Source organism: Hemitrygon akajei, chromosome 6 (genome assembly GCF_048418815.1).
Source record: "Hemitrygon akajei chromosome 6, sHemAka1.3, whole genome shotgun sequence".
Classification (NCBI taxonomy): Eukaryota; Metazoa; Chordata; class Chondrichthyes; order Myliobatiformes; family Dasyatidae; genus Hemitrygon; species Hemitrygon akajei.
Genome location: NC_133129.1, coordinates 36,329,242 through 36,344,106, shown reverse-complemented (window position 1 = coordinate 36,344,106; position 14,865 = coordinate 36,329,242). Strand labels below are relative to the sequence as shown.

At 38.6% G+C, this 14,865-nt stretch overlaps 1 protein-coding gene across 13 annotated transcripts in view; it reads right to left on the bottom strand.

The window, feature by feature from the left end:
* LOC140728956 (cadherin-related family member 2-like) overlaps positions 1-14,865 on the bottom strand; it is a 134,600-nt gene that overhangs the window by 106,359 nt on the left and 13,376 nt on the right. For 12 of the 13 annotated variants that reach the window (XR_012099222.1, XR_012099221.1, XM_073048095.1 and 9 more), the window contains exons 5-11: positions 10,556-10,621; positions 9,951-10,040; positions 9,713-9,802; positions 9,466-9,582; positions 8,720-8,848; positions 8,542-8,617; positions 240-340 (exon numbers count right to left, since the gene is read on the bottom strand). Coding sequence is in view for 11 of the 13 variants with exons in the window: in XM_073048095.1 (XP_072904196.1) it covers positions 240-340; positions 8,542-8,617; positions 8,720-8,848; positions 9,466-9,582; positions 9,713-9,802; positions 9,951-10,040; positions 10,556-10,621 (669 nt within the window). In the remaining 2 variants the exon portion in view is untranslated. The remainder of the gene's footprint in view (positions 1-239; positions 341-8,541; positions 8,618-8,719; positions 8,849-9,465; positions 9,583-9,712; positions 9,803-9,950; positions 10,041-10,555; positions 10,622-14,865) is intronic. The other variant, XM_073048097.1, reaches the window with a different exon arrangement.

Sequence of the window (14,865 nt, the reverse complement as noted above, 5' to 3'; positions counted from 1 at the left end):
CTATAACCGACTCACACAAATGGAGTGAAACAAGAGGGGAGTCTTACAGCTTGTATACCCTAACGTTGTAGCTAGTCAGCAGTTTTAACGTTGAACAGATTAAACTTCAGCACTGATACATACCAACATTTAGAATAATGGTAACAAACAAATAATAAAACATGATACAATTTAGTCATGATGAAAGAGAAATACAATAAATCATTGCATTTAGGTTTTACGCTTGTGGTGTGACTTACAGTGACATCAATTGTAATGAGTTCTTCCATAGCTTCTCTGTCCAGCACAGAGGAGGTGGCGACTCTACCAGTTATGTTATCCACTTTAAATGCACTGGTACCTAAAGTGAGAGAATGAGAAACCGTGTATGCAACCCTAATTACATAAAATTAGACGGAAAATACCACACACAAATTAAATGTTTACCCATGCAATCCATATTGTGGTTTGTACTAACGATATACAGTATGTCTTCCCAGTTCTTGTAATCCTATATCCTTCTGATCTTGCAGCCTCCTGTCAACCTGTTGGCCACGTCTGACCAATGGAAGGATTTCTTTGGCCAGCCTGTAGGCTGTACCCTTTTGAAGCATTGAACAGTAGGCCCTTTGATTCACTATGTCGGTGCTGACCATGGTGCCAAATTAAACTAACGCCATCTGCCTAAGCATGATCCATAACCCTTCATTTCTTGCATGTGCCTGTCTACTGTCATATATTTTTCCATCATCACATCTGGCAGTATTTTCCATGTTCCTCTGTGTTAAAGAAACTCACTCCACACATCTTGTTTAAAATTTCTCCCTCTTACCTTAAAGCTACGTCCTTCAGTATTTGGCATTTCTATCCTGGGAAAATGATTGTCGCTATCTAACCTATCTATACCTTTTATAATTTTATAAACCTCTGTCACATCTCCCCTCAGTGAAAACAACCCAAATTTGTACAACCTCTCATCATAGCACATGCCTCTAATCCAGGCAGCATCCAGGTGAACATCTTCTGCATCCTTTCCAAAGACTCCACATCTTTCCTGAAATGGGATGACCTGAATTGCACACAATGCTCCAAATACGGCCTACCTAAAGTAATATCGGATTCTGTACTACAACAGGTCTTCATTATAGGCCCACTACACATAGAGATATCGAGTCATATAGTAAAGTTCAAAGTAAATTTATTATCGAACTACATATATGCCACCATATACAACCCTGAGATTGGTCTCCTTGCGGGCATACACAGTAAATCCAAGAAGCATAATAGAGTCAATGACAGACCGCACCCAATAGGACGGAAAAACCACCTTCGTGCAAGAGGCAATGAACTGTGCAAACATAAAAGAAAAAAAATAACTAAGCAATAAATATCAAGAACATAAGATGAAGAGTCCTTGAAAGTGTGTCCATGGGTTGTGGGAACAGTTCAGTGACGGGGCAAATAAAGTTGAGTGAAATTATCCCCACTAGTCCACATGCCTGATAGTTGAGGGATACTAACTTCCTGAACCTGGTGCTGTGGGTCCTGAGACATCTGTGTCTCCTTCTTGATGGCAGCATGAGAAGAGTACACAGCCTGGATGGTGAAGGTCCTTGATGATGAGTACTGCTTTGCCGTGACAGCACTCCATGTAGATATGCTCAGTGATGGGGAGGCTTTACCCTTGATGGATGGGCCATATCCTTTACTTTTCGAATGATTTTCCATTTAAGGGCATTGGTGTTTCCATACCACACTGTGATGCAAACAGTCAATATACTCTCCAAGCACATCTATAGAAGTTTGTAAAAAATTTTAGATGTCATGCTGAATCTTCACAAACTTCTAAGGAAGTAGAGACACTGCCATACTTTCTTCTTAATTGCACTTCTGGGTTGAGCCCTCTGAAATGATAACAATGAGGAATTTAAAGTTGCTGATCCTCTCCAACTCTGAACTCCCGATGAAGACTGGCTCATGGATCTCTGGTTTCCTCCTTCTGAAGTAAATAATCAGATCCTTAGTCTTGCTGACATTGTGTAAGATATTGCTGTGACACCACTCAGCCAGATTTTCAATTTCCCTCCTAAATACTGATTCGCCACCACCTTTGATTCAGCCAATGACAGTATGTGATGTCATCAGCAAATTTAAATATAGTATTAAACATGTGCTTAGCCAATGAGTAGAGCAGTGGCTCTGCACACTAACTTAAGGTCAGCTGAGAAGATCATCAGGGTCTCTCTTCCAGCCATCACGGACATTTACACTACACACTGCATCCGCAAAGGAAACAGCATTATGAAGGACCCCATGCACCCCTCATACAATCTCTTCTCCCTCCTGCCATCTGGGAAAAGGCTCCAAAGCATTCGAGCTCTCACGACCAGACTATGTAACAGTTTCTTCCCCCAAGCTATCAGACTCCTCAATACCCGAAGCCTGGACTGACACCTTGCCCTACTGTCCTGTTTATTATTTATTGTAAATGCCTGCACTATTTTTGTGCACTTTATGCAGTCCTGTGTAGGTCTGTAGTCTAGTGTAGCTTTCTCTGTGTTGTTTTTTACGTAGTTCAGTCTAGATTTTTGTACTGTGTCATGTAACACCATGGTCCTGAAAAACGTTGTCTCACTTTTACTATGCACTGTACCAGCAGTTATGGTCAAAATGACAATAAAAGTGACTTGACTTAACTTGACTTGACTTGACCTGTGCTGTGGTAATTGTGCAGGAGATGTTGCCAATCTGAACTGACTGGGGTCGGCAGGAGAAGAGATCGAGGATCCAAATTATTGAATCTTATTAATTAATCTTGAGATGATGGTATTGAACGCTGAACTGTAATTAATCTTGCTGTATACAGTTTTGCTGTCCAGATGTTCCCATGGTTGATTGAAGAGACAATGAAGTGGTATCTGCTGTGCAAAATTGGCAAAATGGAGCGAATACAAGTAATTTCATAGGCAAGAGTTGATATATGTCATTACCAACTTCTGAAAACACTTCATCATAATGGATATTAATGCTACTGGATGATTGTGTTTGAGACAGGTGTATGTATTATGCACTCCGGAACGATCAGTTATTTTGTCTGCACTCAGACACTGTTTTTAGTTCCCCATTATGGTTTAAATTCAGATGCCCCATGGAGTATCCCTGACTATAGGAATCATGGTTACCAAGGAAACACTCAGCCTGTGTGCTCCACTGCCTTTGGTCACGCACTAGTCTGAATTTGAGGCACGGAATTGCTTCCATATTGGTTCCAGTTCATGGCAGCATTGACACCTGGTCCTGACAAAGCAGTATGTGTGAAGTCAGTGATGCTCCACACCACAGGAAAGCCTGTTATCTCTTGAAAGAATTGACTGAAATATAGTCAGCTTCTTTGAATAGAGAGTCCTACTGACCTTTTGTACACACAGTGGAAGAAAAAATATAAAGAAGTAATAAAATGGTTAATTTGACAGGCACAAGCAATGTTATCCTTGTCCTTTTCCGAGGCTGAAGTTGCATCTGAGATGATGCCAGATTTTAATGAATTCATGCTTAGTTAGGTACAGATATCTGTATTCAGTGTTATTCAGTGCTTGCTGAACTGCATGGGAGATATGGATTCCCACTGAGCATCCTTCTGCTTCACTTCATCCTCCCTCTCGCACCATCTTGTCCATCACTGCGTGCCCTGGGCAGAGCCTGCCTGTCATGCGGTACTGCAGCAGAAAACTCAGCATGCAATCCATGACTAGAGGGAACTTCCCACAAAATGCAAAGCTTGCAAAACGTCCTTTAGCACTTGCTCTCTGACTCCTTCTGTGCTTCTGAAACTTGAACATGTACAGAAACCAGTAGAACTGTAGCAAGAGTCAATAAAAATACACCAGCAACAAATATGCAGAGTTAAGGAACAAATAAGTAGATTCAGAATCAAAAGCAGACAGGTGCAGTAAAGATCAACCCTTGGCAGTGGGAAGTGGGACCCTCCACCTCACAGCTTATATTAATGATTCTGGAATTGAATGCTTCATCTGAATCTGGGTGAGACAGATAACACTAAGCATGTTGGCAACGCTGAGCAGAGATATCTCTTACTATCTTTTCTTTCGGTTAGTCCTGACGAAGGGTCTCGGCCCGAAATATCGACTGTACTTCTTCCTATAGATGCTGCCTGGCCTGCTGCGTTCCACCAGCATTTTGTGCGTGTCGCTTGAATTTCCAGCATCTGCAGATTTCCTCGTGTTTGCGTTTTTAAAACAACGAACAGACCGAGTTTCTTTTCTCTTGAGGAAAAGAAGACTCAGGAATGAACTATTTGGTGTCTTTAAAATGCCTCACTTGCAGAGAAGAGCAGAGCCAGAGACCATCATTATAAGACAGTACTATCTGCTCCAGGTACACACCCCCATCCACATCATTAGATTCACCATTAACAAGAACCTCTATTGGATTAACCTCATAAATACCATGGCTACAAAAGCAGGACAGAGGGTGGGCTGGGTGATGCACCTCCTGGCACCCCCAGACATTCCACCAAAACTGGAGTGTGAAGGAAAACTCTCCTCTTGTCTGGATGAGTGCAGCTCCAACAACATACAAGGAGCTCAACATCACTGCAGACAAAGCACTCCTCTTGATCCACCACTCTAAATATTTGTCCCTGACACACTCAGCGGCTGAAGTGGGCCTCACCTACAAAAGGTTGTATGCTTGCTCAGCCTGGCTTTCTGACAACATCTCCTAAAATTTCAGACTCTACCACCAAGAAGCACTACCTCCTGCAGGATTCCCTCCCAGGTACACACAATCCTGACTTAGAAATATATCCCTGGCTCTTCAGTATTGCTGTGGCCTAGTCCTGGAACTCTTTACCTAAAACGTGATTCCTTTCACTAGATGGACTTCAGTGGGTCAAAAAGGTAGCTGATCAACTCCTCAGGAAATTTAGAAATCGATAGTGCATTATGGACCCCATTCATTTGTCAGTGTTGTATGACATAGGTGATCATGGCTTTCCATGACCGTGACTATTCTCAGCAAATTTTTAAACAGAAGTGGCTTGCCTTGCCTCCTTCTGGCCAGTGTCTGTACAAGATGGGTGATCCCAGCCATTATCAAAATTCTTCAGAGGTTGTCTGCCTGGCATCAGTGGTCGCATAACCAGGACTTGTGATATGCACCAGCTGCTCATACGTCTATCCACCACCTGTTCCCATGGCTTCATGTGACCCTGAGCAGGGGGCTAAGCTGGTGTTACACCTTATCCAAAGGTGACCTGCTGGCTACTAGAGGGAAGGAGCGCCTTACACCTCCTTTGGTAGAGACATATCTCCACCCCGTCAACCCGTTGTGGATTACAGAGAGAGGAATAGTTCATACAACACACGTGGAAGACCTTCAAAATCAAACTTTTTGTAGGGCTGATGTAAGATCAGTTAATATATTATGTGTTCTAATTCTGTAACACATAACTGCTTAATTATATTTTACATAACAAATGGATGCTAATTGTTTTTATGCTATGGAATCTTTACTTATCCAGAGTATTGATCCACAGACAGTTTGTTTTTATTTTTCTAATAGAAGAGTGATAAAAGAAAGAGTGCTTTCTAGGTTAAAGAAAGACTCTGTTGGGTAGATATGCATCCCCTGTTGTTTGTAATAAACTCACAATGTTCGGGTCCCTTTCGGAATGGCAGGCTGTGACCAGTGGGGTACCGCAAGGTTCAGTGCTGGGACCGCAGCTGTTTACAATATACATTAATGATTTAGATGAAGGGATTAAAAGTAACATTAGCAAATTTGCGGATGACACAAAGCTGGGTGGCAGTGTGAAATGTCAGGAGGATGTTATGAGAATGCAGGGTGACTTGGACAGGTTGGGTGAGTGGGCAAATGTATGGCAGATGCAGTTTAATGTGGATAAATGTGAGGTTATCCACTTTGGTGGCAAGAACAGGAAGGCAGATTACTATCTAAATGGAGTCAAGTTAGGAAAAGGGGAAGTACAATGAGATCTAGGTGTTCTTGTACATCAGTCAATGAAAGCAAGCATGCAGGTACAGCAGGCAGTGAAGAAAGTTAATGGCATGCTGGCCTTTATAACAAGAGGAATTGAGTATAGGAGTAAAGAGGTCTTTCTGCAGCTGTACAGGGCCCTGGTGAGACCCCACCTGGAGTATTGTGTGCAGTTTTGGTCTCCAAATTTGAGGAAGGACATTCTTGCTATTGAGGGAGTGCAGCGTAGGTTCACAAGGTTAATTCCTGGAATGGCGGGACTGTCATATGTTGAAAGATTTGAGCGACTGGGCTTGTATACACTGGAATTTAGAAGGATAAGGGGGGATCTGATTGAAACATATAAGATTATTAAGGGATTGGACACACTGGAGGCAGGAAGCATGTTCCCGCTGATGGGTGAGTCCAGAACTAGAGGCCACAGTTTAAGAATAAGGGGTAGGCCATTTAGAACAGAGATGGGGAAAAACTTCTTCACCCAGAGAGTGGTGGATATGTGGAATGTTCTGCCCCAGAAGGCAGTGGAGGCCAAGTCTCTGGATGCATTCAAGAGAGAGTTAGATAGAGCTCTTATAGATAGCGGGGTCAAGGGATATGGGGAGAGGGCAGGAACGGGGTACTGATTGTGTATGATCAGCCATGATCACAGTGAATGGTGGTGCTGGCTAGAAGGGCTGAATGACCTACTCCTGCACCTACTGTCTATTGTCTATTGTCTAATGTAGCCATGTTGAACTCTGCTTCTGAAATTCAGTACTTTTGACTCCTGTAGCTTTTACTGAAACCTAAATTTGCCAGGGAATGCTAAACAAACTTCAGCCTTTCCAATATCACAGACAAGCAGTTCACATATATTTCTGGATCTCCAGATGACATGGCTTGAACCACTTTTAGATCAAATGTTTCTCAGGCCATCTTGAGGTACAAGGTCCAGAAATTGTTTGGGAATTAATGCAGTTACTGTTTCAATGTCATTTGTTCTTGTCATACCATTTCCAGTCTCCTTCAAAAAATGGACCAGTTTGGAGTAAGAATGCTCTCCAGACTTGTCAAAGATGCTCAATAATATATCACAGAAACTACCTTAAATGAAGTGGGGACCTCGAGTATTAATTGCTCTCAAGAGTGAATAGCTGAATTTTAGAACAAGACCATGTAGAATGTAAAAATGTACCAGTTTCTTGTTTACATCGGAAACACTGATCAGATAAACTTGGATTTAATTTATTTATTTTTTGTGGTGTAATATATAATTGATGTAAAAAGTTATATTGCACTAATCTTAACCGAACATTTATTGTATTTGTCATACTATCAAGACACAGTCTTGACCAATTTGTTTCTTCAATTTTAATATTCAAATCATTTTCCCATTTTTGTCTTGACTTATGGACTCTTTGTTTAGTTGCCTGATTTTGAATCAAATTATACATACAAGATATAAATTTTTTAATATTTCCTTTTTGAATTAAAATTTCTATTTCTTTAGATTTCGGCAATAACATTGTTTGACCTAGTTTTTCTCTTATATAAGCCCTTAATTGAAAGTAACAAAATAAAGTGTTATTTGATATTTTATATTTATTCTTTAGTTGATCAAATGACATTAATATACCTCCTTCAAAACAATCTCCTATGTATTTAATCCCTTGTTGAAACCAATTATATAAAAGTTGATTGTCCATTGTAAAAGGAATAAGTCTATTTTGAATTAAAGATCTCTTTGCTAATAAAGATTTTTTTGTCTCATCATCAACATTTATCTTATTCCATAAATCAATCAAATGTTTTAATATAGGAGATTCTTTCTTTTCCCTTTTCCCTTTTTGGACAAATTTAAGACTTTTATTGGAACAAATTACGGGAATAAAACTTCCTCATAATCCAATATTACTTTTACTAGGTGATATTGAAGGGACAAAACCGAAACTCAAACTTAATAAATATCAGAAAGAATTTATAAAAATTGCGCTGGCTGTAGCCAAAAAGGCTATTGCAATTACTTGGAAATCAGATACGTATTTAAGTATAGATTGTTGGAAAAAAGAAATCTATGGCTGTATTCCATTAGAAAAAATTACTTATAACTTAAGAGATAAATATGAAACATTTTTGAAAATCTGGGGCCCTTATTTACAAAAGACAGGATTAAATATATAGGTGCTCTGAAGAGAAAATTAATGTTTACTTGGGGAAAGAAATAAATATATATACTAAAGTTATTAAGAACTCCATGGAGCATGTGGAGACCTTCCAACAACCAGGCACTCTTTCTTTCTTTCTTTTCTTTCTTTCTTAATTTTTTTTATATAGGGAAGTTAGGGGGGAGGGATTAAGGGGAGGGGGGAAGGGTCACATACTTTTTTTTCTACACTTGTAATCATTTAAAAATGCAATTAAATAAAATTTAAAAAAAAAAGAGTGAATAGCTAACTAATATCAGCAAGCTCATAACTACCAGTTGTTCATAAAGAAATTATAATCACCTGTCTAGTCATACAATCAAGTGTTATACAAATAGCATCTAACACATTTATTACTTACCATTAATGCTGTATGTGATTGGGTTGTTAATACCCCTATCGCCATCAATTGCTGTTACAGTGATAATAACTGTGTTCTAAAAAAATATATATTTTGCCCATGTTAAATAGAGATCATGTTTAATAGTTTAATAACATTTAAATATTATTGTGATAAATTGATTTCTTGGCAATCTTACCACAGGTAAATTTTCTGGAATTCGAACATGATAAACTGAGCTTAAGTACTCAGGTGGCCTATTTGGTATGTCAATTACATTTATGATCAATCTTGTAGTTGAATAGTTTACCTTGGGTATGCCTTGATCCTGTTAACAGAAAGAATTCAAGCTTTCAATTTCCACCATGCTAGGCTGACCATTTAACTTTGTGTGAATTTTACAAGTTCTCATCCCTTCTTAATAAATGTAGGGATAGCCTTGACTAAATGGCTCCTGACACTAAACTACTTTTTCCCCTGCTGAGAAATCTGATTAAAGGGAAAGGGACAGTGCCAATGTAAAAACAAAGCAGAGAATGCAGCATTAACCAAAAGTGCAGGCAAGTGCAAGCTTGGCATCTTCAAACCTTGCCAATGTGGGAAGAAGATGGGTATGTGGAGCGGAAAGTGAGGAGCTGCTTTGAACCCAACAAAGAACAAATTAACACAGCAAATGGATAATTTTCACCCCGCAAGCTACAACTTGAGTATACACATAAACGTCTGCTCCTATTACTTTCGGTTGGTTTGTTTGATTTGGAGGCAGAATAGTGGATGCTGTGTCTTTCTTGTTTAGTTCTTAGGTTATTCTAGTTTCTCATCAAAGACAATAACTTAATTTAGTTTTGGCCAAGGCTGTTAGAGCACAACCTATTTAAAATGAAAATAAATTTTAGAAGGGAAGCCTTGTTGACTTATTGGATCACCTGTCCCATTATCACTTACCACTGCCTTGACAAGAACTTGGTAAATGCTGGCTTTTGCAAATTCCAGTTGACCTTTCAGGAAAACACTACCATTTTTGGATATTTCAAACAACTCCACATTATCTGGGGGTATAAACTGAGCAAAAACTGTTATGAGAGTACATCAACCAAATATACTTCCTGTGTACAAACTAATTCCTCCATCTGATATATCAAAACTTTGAATAAATATGAAAGTATTGAAAGAAGAATGTTTAAATAGTTACCTCTAGAATTTCATATCTTACTGAACCATTATTCCCTCTATCAGAGTCGCTAGCAAATACTTTGAATATCTCCCTTCCCATTTTTTCATTCTGGTTCAAAAGAAAATAAGGGTCCTCTTAATAATATGCTTGTTTAAGAAATTTGGCAATTATTATGTCAGTTTTGACAACATATAATTGACTATAGTTCAAAGCTGCATGCTTAAAGGGTTAGAGTTTGGCATGTGAAGCTGGATACCTCTGCGACATCTGCTTGATATGGTAACCCTTTAAATACTGGTGCATTGTCATTAACATCTTCAATGAAAATATGCAGCGTCTTTTTCACCTAAATGTGCAGAAAGAGAATCCATAATTAAATGGGAAACCAAATGAAAAATTACAAGATTTACCAAGTACCTGACTGAATCATATAATTTCTATCTTATTGTTGTCATCTTGATTCTTAACAAAAGAGAAACTAAAGTGTTATTATAATCCAAAGAAAAGCAATTTAATTATTTTTTTCATAATTCAACACAAAATTCTCTATATTCAGTTTGCCAGTGTTGCAAGCAGGAGCCATGATAGCACAGAAGAAATCCTTCATGACTGGACATCTTGGGAGTCATTCAGGAATCCGTCTCAAGAGCACCTGGCCAATCTATCATTGTTATAAATTCAGTCATCTGGAAGCTGCACTTGTGGGGTTACTTAAAACGCTTCAGAGAAATCACTCAAACACGTCACTCAACTCAAGCAAATTTCAATCAACTTGGAACAAAGGCTTTGAGAGTGGATTCCCACACTTGACAGAAAGGAATTGTGAATAAAACATCATTGTTTTTTATTGATGTTACCTACCAATGCATTTATTCCATCATCAACAGTCATGGTTATTCCAAAATGATCATTGCTCTTTGCATAGAGCTGCAAAAGAGAAGACTGCAGTTATGCAGATAAAAGACATAAAATGCATCAAATAATTAAAATATATAAAATATTTTTAATGGATTGCCCAGCAAATAGCTCCGCACTTCCTCTGTTTGCTTTATTGGTGAAGCTATTAACACCACTAAAATTTGACTGGAGGAATTTAAAATACATTACCTGTGTTGCAAATTCTATGTAAGTATGGGTTATTTTTAAATCTTGAAAACAACCCAGGGTGTATTTTGCATGGCTGAAACTTCATCCTATTTCCAAATTTTCATAGCAGTGTATGGTTTTAAAATCCTAGAATTGTAACAGCACAGGAGGAGATGATTCACCTGAGTGGGTCTATGCAGATTGTCTGTAGAGCAACCCATTTCACTATTCTTTCCCAATGACCTTGCAAATGTTTTCCATTTGGACTGAATGATTTGGCATCCATTCATTTTCGGGAGCGCTCTCCTGATTATAGTTACTCACTGCAGAAGGTCTCTCATATCACCCTTGCTCTTTAGCCTATCACTTCAGAGCTGTCTCACATGTTCCTTGATTTCCTGGCATATGGAAACAGTTTCCCTCTATTTTCACTATCCAAATCCGTCAGGATTTTATTCAATACTATCAAATCTCCTCACATTTTTTCTGTTCTTAGTATTTTTTTTCTGTAATTCCTCACATCCTTCCTAAATTATTGCATCCAGAATTCAGAGAAATGCTCTGGTTGTGATCTAACTAGTGCTTTGTAAAACCTTCTTACCTTTTCTCTATTTATGACACTCAGGATGTTTTCTCAACATTCCTGCTAGCTTCAAAGACATGTATATATACCCCCAGTTCCCTCTGTGGCTTTGTCTAGATTTGTACTGTTCAAATTACATTGCCTGTTTGGTTATCAAGTAAAAATAGGCCATTTCTTTCTTCCCTGCATTAATTTCCACCCAACACATATATTTCCATTCAAGCTTTTCCTTGTACCTTTGACGTCTACTATTATCCTACTTACAGTTTGTCACACTTTCCATCTTTTTGCCTGTGTGGATTTTGAAATATTACCATGAACATCCACACCTAAGTCATTAATATATACTCAAAAGGATGTGGTCCTAATACTGACCATTGGGCAATGCTATGGTCTACCATTCTCCAGCCTAAACCACTCTTCTTTCTGCCCTTTATCAATTTCTTACAAATGCCGCCAAAGAATCATTCATTTCATGGGCCTCAACTTTTCTAGTCAGGCTTTCATGTGGAACTTTGACTAAAACATTCCAAGCATCCAAATATTCAGCATCCACCATGTTATTGTCTCATCATTTTCTGCTTTGTTTTGAAAAACTCAATCAGGTTGGTCAAATGCAATATGTCTTTAGCAGTGCAAGCTTTCCTTGTATTAAATTCAGATATATCATAAACTTAATTACTTCTATTTTATTTATTTATTTATTTAGAGATACAGCATGATAACGGATCCTTCTGGCCCAACAAGCATGTGCTGCCCAATTACACCCATGTGACTAATTAACCTACTAACCTGTATGTCTTTGGAATGCAGGAGAAAACTAGAGGACCCGGGGAAAACCCACCCAGTACTGGGGAGAAATACTTCTTACAGACAGTGGCGGAAATTGAACCCCGGTCACTGGCATTGTAATAGCATTTCCCTAACTGCTACCCAGTTATTGATTATCTTTCCTGGTTATTGATTCCAAAGGCTTCTCAGCAAAAAATGTTCAACTGACTGACAGATAGTTGCTGAATTTGTCCCTTTGAACCGAATGCATAATATTTCCTATTTTTTCCTTTTACTGAAGTTTAAGTGGCCCGCAAGCTAATCTGCTTCATGTCAAAGTGCAATCCCCAGGACCTCTAAAGCAAATGTGAAATGGGTAATGCTGCACAAGTCCAAGTTAAAGGTCCTGACTTCTGGATGGGTGATGTTTTAAAAAAAACATACAGAACGATATTAGAATCAGAGTCAGAGTCAGGTTTATTATCACTGACATATGCCAGTGAATTAAGTCACAAGTATTGGTGAACAGAGCTCGAAAAATAAAAATCAGCTTTGGAAAAATAAACTTACAGCCTTCTTTAGTGCAAAATTAAAAGGATGCAGTTTTTCAAGTGTAAGTATTTTTAGCGATTTAAATGTCATTTTTATTTTTATTTTGATCCTACTATAGTGAATACAGTATAATTTACATGGCCTATTGCATTGCTATCTTTGAAAGTTTTTCAGTCTGAATGGTTGCTTGATGTACCTTCCTGTTTGCAATGTTATTTGGTGCTATGAATCCAATGCAGGAGGTCCCAAACTGAAACTGACATTGAGAAAGAGGAGGTATGTAGTCTAGAGCTAGCTAGCACTTTGTGGGTAGGTACTTTAGAGGTCAGTGTCATTATTATCATTTTGTCACTGTGAGGTTTGGCCCACTAGCTTTACTTTCAAATTCTCAGAACTTCAGAGTGGTGGCCAAGTTACGAACATTGAATGAACCATCTGCGTTGGTATGCTAACTAGGTCTTCAAGTTTAACATTTATTGCTTGGGACATTTTACCATATGTGATTTGTTACAATCAAGCATTAAGATCAAACCCTTTGCTATGACATATTTCTTAACATTTTTGTTAGTCAGAGAATTTCTCATAGTTTCATATCCTGCCAAAACAAACAATATATCTATGAGATGATTCAATGTATACATTATTTCAAGATAATTATTTAAAGATGAAATTAGGCACAAGGGTTCATAGCAAGGAAAAACAATCATTAAGAGGGGGTTCTATAGACTTTTCAAAAATGGTAATGATCCTGCATTTCAGACATTGTTGACCATACACCTACAAAAAGGATCTGAAGTTTCTTTTGAGCGTTCTATTTTAAACTCAAGATGAATTAGTGCTGCTTTGCAAAGGTGAGACATCTATGTAAGGACAGAGAACACTCTCAGTTCAGTTTACCTCAAAACTGAACTGATTCAGTTTCTGAGGCTGAAGAGAGCTGGACTTTGCACCTCCATACTTACGCCATTCCAAAGATGCACAGCAGTGAGCATTCTGAGCAGCTGCATCACTGCCTGGTACGGAAACTGCGCTGCAGCAGACTGGAAGGCTCTACAACGGGTCGTCAAAATGACTTAATGCATCACAGGCGGCAGCCTACTCACTATCAAGGACTTATCTACAGAAAAGGGCCAGTAATATCATGAACACTACCCAGCTTGCTCCAGGACTGTTTGATCCACTCTCATCAGGGAGGAGGTTACGCAGACACCAGGAACACCAGACTCAAAAACAGTTACTTTCCCCAAGCAGGACAACTGATCAATGCCTCCCCACACTAATTCCACCACTACTTTATTATTTCCTGTCAGTCACCTTATGTACAGCCTATAGACACTTTATAGACATACAATCAATCTATGTATATGAGCTATCTTACGTTTTTATATGTATTGTTTTTTAAATTATTACTGCGTTCTTTATCTTTTTTTTGTGTTGCATTGACTTCAGAGTAACAATTATTGCGTTCTCCTTTACATTTGTGTACAGCAGATGGCATGAAAGAATCTTGAAATCCACAGCTTATGGATTCACTTTCAAGAACTCGACAACATATATTCTCAATATTACTTATTTAGTACTTTTTTGTATTTGTACAGTTTGTCTTCTTATGCACATTGGTTGGTTGTCAGTCTTTGTGTGGAGTTTTACATTGAATCTATCATTTCTTTGTTCGCTGTGAATGCCTGCAAGAAAATCAATCTCAGGGTAGTGTATGGTGACATGTATATACTTTGATAATAAGTTTACTTTGAACTTTGACAAGTCAGAAGCCAATACTCAAGATAATCAAGGAATCACTGAAATGCACTTTAATACTCGTCATTCAGTGGAAGCTGAGGTGAGGAGAGACGAGGATTAAAATTAGCAGAATAGCAACACAATGGTTGCTCATCAAACTTTTGTCAATTTCAGTTCGTTTCCTCTCCTCTGCCCTCCCAAAGGCTGGTTGGATTCTAAATTGTATGGATCAGCCCTGATAAGATCATCAGGGGAAAACAGTTCTGTGCATTTGGAATCTACATACAGTGCAAGCTGCAGCCTGTTTTCTGTTGGTCTTGATATACATTTGCTACTTTTGATGAACCATTAAACATGAGTTAGAAGTGGACGATCCAAGTGCAATTAGGTTCTGCTTTCTGCACTGACAGTGCTGCACGATTTGGGGTATAGGAGCACC